This window comes from Cucurbita moschata, unplaced genomic scaffold (genome assembly GCF_002738365.1).
Source record: "Cucurbita moschata cultivar Rifu unplaced genomic scaffold, Cmos_1.0 Cmo_Scf00078, whole genome shotgun sequence".
NCBI lineage: Eukaryota > Viridiplantae > Streptophyta > Magnoliopsida > Cucurbitales > Cucurbitaceae > Cucurbita > Cucurbita moschata.
The window spans coordinates 115,150-120,219 of record NW_019268594.1 but is presented as its reverse complement, the minus strand read 5'-3'; the positions used below and the strand labels follow the sequence as shown (position 1 = coordinate 120,219).

Genomic DNA, 5,070 nt, shown 5'->3' with positions numbered 1-5,070 from the left:
AAAAAAAAAAAAAAAAAAAAAAAAAAAAAAAAAAAAAAAAAAAAAAGAAGAAGATTTGCCTTTTATCTTACAAAATCTTGAGAATTCCTATAAGAAACAAATATCAAGTAGAGCTATGGGCACCGATGTAAATGGTCTCTTCAAACTTTGGTTTTCCATCATACTAAGAGGTCGGATATAAAATAGAATGTTTTAATCATGTCATAAAGACTTCAAGTTGGACGATGATATTTTACCTTGCATGTTGTCAAGTTTCATTTAGTACCAAGATATTTCAAGTGGAGCTTCAAGGATAGGTTGCAAATTTTAGGTTGGTTGGTTAAAGGCGGTAAATGACTATTCATATTGTTCACAATTTAAATTTAGAAGATTTTAGATATTAGAACAGAGGTAACATTAGTGTTTTTTTAAGTTATTTAAGTTATGAGCTTGTACACGTACAAAAGGAACAATGTAATGCACTATGTGTTGTAGATGGCCCCACGAAAGTTTAAAAGGAAATTTTAAGTAAAAAAAGGGTAAAATGGTTACGAAGTGGAAATTCCTCGGTACATCTAAGACACTCAAGCAAGAATAAGATGGTTAAGTAAGTGATTTCGACTAAGACACTCAAGCAAGAATAAGGTGATTAAGTGATTTCAATACCCTAACAAAATTTTAACTATTCAAGGTCTTTGAAAAAAGGTTTGGAAAGGAAATATTAAGAATAAATGACAAAATGTCATTTTTATAATTTTAAGTATATTTCTCAGATTTTTAATTGAGAGGGAATTTCAAGATACTTAGGAAGGGAAAAATAAAGTGCCCGTAAGGGATATGTTCGTCTTTTACCTTGTAACATTTCATGTCATTATATCTTTAAGTCTTGGTGGGCTTAGGGCTTGTGCCCCGGCTCTTTTTTTGGTACTTGTCCTTGGAGAGAGTGTTTTCCTAGTCTCATGGATTCTTGGATTATTGTTCGAAAAGTTAGTCTTAAGGCACGACCATGACATACATAAGTTCTAACATGAGTTCATAATCTCTAATCTAAGAGCAAGTCATGAACATGTGAACTTGTCATAATAGTTTGCCCAAGTCTTTATAGAGATCATAACATGTTTCTTAAGGATCTCTGGCAAATCATGAATCCTTATTAAGGGCTTTTAGAATAATTTAATCATTTCCTTTAAGTTTAAAATTATCTCCCAAACATATTTTAATGTCCTTTGGACCTTGCATAACCATTCATATCATAAATGAACCTCTTAAAAAGTTTCATAACATTTTAAGCTCATTTGAGGCTTTGAAAACTCCGAGCATTTAGGCCATTTATCATCCCAGTCATGGTTTAAGTTATAAACCTAATTCAAATACCTTGAAACCTCAAATATCTGTCCTTATAAAAGGGTCTTACTTAGAATTCTAAGTCATTTGGAGGTGGTTTGAACTTTGGTTTGAACTATAAAATATTTAAAGTAACCCTAGAGGCATTTATTTACTTATCACTAAGAGTTCCTATACTTTAAACCAAAGTTAATTTCAATAATTAAGTATGCAAGCCAAATAAATGGAAAGATCCAATTATAAACTAGATTAAATTGTTATACAAAATTTAAAATATAAGAACTAATTTTTAGTTACCTTAAAAGTTTAGGGCTAAAACGGTTTTTTAACCTCAACAAAAAGAGTGGAACAAGAGTATGAAAAGAATATACAAGAATTTAGAGAAATGCTCGACTAACCAATCTGGGTAGAACGAACAAACAAACAAATAAATAAAAACCTCTCAGCATCAATGGAAGATCAATGAGATGTGTTGATGATATACATGAGAAAGACCAGAAGACTCTTTGATACAAAATTAATTTATAAATTCAAAAGAACTTGAAACAAAATCTAAACTTCAAATGGAAAGGGTCCACAGATCATATGCATATGATTGGATTCAAAAATTCAAAGTTGATGGTTAAAAATCAGAAGTTCCAAACTGTTAACAAATTAATCTTTTAAATCATGGAAGGCCTTGTACTATGTAAAACTAATTCATCTTCCAAATTTGGCTATAAATTACGACCATCCCCATCCATCTACTCTACTTTCCCTATTCTAAAATAGCTCCCAAACATGCACCAAGCAGACCCGATATCAATCGGTTTACACCGCATCATGACAACCTAAACTGGTTGGCTTGAATTTTACATTTCGACGAATGAACACTGAATTTAATACAAGTTTTACTCAGAAAGGCAAACTAGACTAAGGATTCACAAGATATCTACCTGTATAAATAAGTATAAAAGAAAGAAAAAAAATAAAGATGAAAACGAATTTTTCCAAGCTGATCCAATAGTTGGACATGAAATATGCTAGATTCTGTCCAATTGAATAAATAAAGCATTAGAGATACCCTTTCTCCTGTAAAGCACGAATCATCATAGAGGCCGCAGAGTTCTCTGAATCCTTTACTCTTGACTTCTCATCTCCCACCATATACAGCATCCCAGAAGGAGGGGAAATTTTAACGGAGCAAGTAAATCTCTTATCATGTGAAGGTCCAAAATCCTTCTCAGTACTGCAGGTGAAAAAAAACCCATATAGTATTATTTAGTGCTACAACATATCCGAAAAAGGAGGACGAGGAAGGGAAAAAGATGGTCAAAGAACTATATGGTAAGTGAATGATCTCTCTGTTAGCTCTGTTTTTATTTATTACCCACAAATCGACTAGAGATAATACAAACAACAATCCAAAACTGTCATTCACATCAAACTCACAACAGGTCTTTAGCTTTACTCATACAATTTAATACATCTAATTGGTAACTATAATGTGTTAGATGCTCTGATACCATGTTAGTTGAACAGGCTCTCCACAATGGTATGATATTGTCCACTTTGAGCATAAGCTCTCATGGCTTTGCTTTGGGAGCTTTGGGCTTCCCCAAAAGGTATGTCAATGGAGATAGTATTCTTTGATTATAAACCCATGATCGTTCCTTAAATTATCATATGTAGGATAACATAATGCACAGAGGAGGAGATTCAATAGAATGTGAGAAAAATATTTTAAACAAATCAGTGTATAGATGTAATAACAAATCAGCTAATGAGCAATGACAACTAAAAAGAATGTTATAATTTGAGAAGAAATAAAATTTCCATGTAGAGAGAGAATGAAAGTAGTTTGATGAAGATATAAGACAAGAAGATATAAAAAAATTGCATTTCATCATAAACTACTTGAGAATTCAATAAGCAAGTATATAACTTGGAGTGCAGGCTTGTAAATGTAAAATCTACAATTACAAAAGATAAACTGCCTCCTAATTCAGAGTCTGAGTAATGGAAGTTATGCAACATCTAAAATATTATACCTGTAATTCGGTTTTGGCCACTTTTTCTTGCAACAAAAATCATGTAATTTCTGCTTCGCGCCTTCGATTTCAAAAGATTCATCAATACCATCAATAGTTACAGCCGCTCGAATATTGATATCCATAGTTTTGGACATTTTGGCGAGAGCTTCTCTGGCAGCATTAAGCCTTGCAATTACTTTATGTGTTGAAGAACCCGATGCAACAAAAATACCATCAACAAAGACACTAGAAACAGTCTTGGAACCGTTACTCCAATTTTTGATGTCAACTTGCTTCCCATTTTTTTGGCAAACTTCAAAGAGAACAGTCACAGGTTGGGGTTCTACCTCTAGATCCTCAGGAGTATAGATGGGCTCTAGCAAACCCCTAATTATCTACAAAAGATCAAAAACAAAAACTAATCGGTGCTCGACTAGTAATGAAATAGTAATTATACTTCAAAAATATATCCATGAACCTACCACCCACAGCCTTTGAAGATCAAAATTAACGTCTACATAGATAGCACCAGCCACAGATTCTACAATGTCAGCAAGAACTTTAGGAGCCTTCATTAACCCACCATACGGAATTGAGTTGTTTTCTAGGGCGACAGAATCGACGAACTCTCTAACCTAGACAATTAAAAAAAAAACCTAAATAGAGTAAAATCAGGGAAAAATCAAAGGCTGCTAGTCACAAATAAAAAGGAAAGAAACAGAGATCGAAGGTGAAATCGAAAACCTTATCATCGAGAGCGACGGCCTTGCGCCTAACATAGTGATACAAGCCATGGCGGACTGCAACACGAGCAAGCTTCTCGGTGCTTATGTTAGCAGCCCTAAGTAAAGAGAGCTGGCCCTGCTGGAGGTCGGGATACGCAAGGAAAAAGTAATTGGTAAAAGCGAGGCCAATAGCAGAGTCGCCGATGAACTCAAGGCGCTGATAGGAGGCAGATTCAACGTAAGAGGAGTGGGTGAGGGCTTCCTCTAAAAGCTTCTTGTTCTTGAAATTATAGGAAACAATGAGTTCAACCGCTAACACGGAGGATTCCATCTTCCTGCAGCGAAGAGCAATAAGTCAGACCTTAGACTCCGAAGGCGGCGGCGGTGGCGGCGAATGGAGAGTGGAGAGTCCGATTCCGACGTTCACGTTTCTGTGGGACTGAAACCACCGATTGGGAGAATGGGAGGCATGAAGTATTGAGGCCCTTGCTTTTATTTTAATTTTATAAACTAATAAATTAACTTTACTAATTTGTTAATACGAGCGTTATTTAATAGCCAACAACAGATTTTTCTCAACAAAAAATCAAATAAAGAGAGAAAAACATTCACGCTGATTTGAGTACAATATATTCAACTCACATCATTTGTAACAATTTTTTTTTAACATATAACTCAAAATTATGTTTTTTTTTTTTTTTTTTGTTGAAAACTAACTCTTCTTTTTGGAGACAAGAGGTTGTCACATTAAGTCGATTCTCTAAAAACATTTTTTTTTTGGTGTCACGGTCATGCTTGTACAAGGTGTGTTGCCCTATGACTGCATGTCTGATGTCTTGATCATGCTTGTCTAGGATATGTTGTCCACAGCTGCATGCCCGTTTCAAACCGTTTTTACATGCTTTCATTTTAGATAAGCCTTTAATATTCATGTTGTGTCAATTCGGGTGTATGTTTGGTCACCAAAATCATGCCTACACCTATCATGACTAAAATACCTCAAAATGTAC

The 5,070-nt window shown here is 34.4% G+C and overlaps 1 protein-coding gene across 1 annotated transcript; it reads right to left on the bottom strand.

Moving 5' to 3' along the window:
- Positions 1 to 2,104: 2,104 nt before the first annotated feature.
- Positions 2,105 to 4,544, bottom strand: LOC111438633 (ribonuclease 3-like protein 2). Its single transcript, XM_023076515.1, has 4 exons — positions 4,080 to 4,544; positions 3,818 to 3,970; positions 3,354 to 3,730; positions 2,105 to 2,551 (listed from the first exon to the last, which is right to left on the bottom strand). Exons 1-4 carry the CDS (start codon positions 4,389 to 4,391, stop codon positions 2,377 to 2,379), a joined length of 1,017 nt encoding a protein of 338 aa, XP_022932283.1. The 5' UTR covers positions 4,392 to 4,544; the 3' UTR covers positions 2,105 to 2,376.
- Between the last annotated feature and the right edge of the window lie 526 nt (positions 4,545 to 5,070).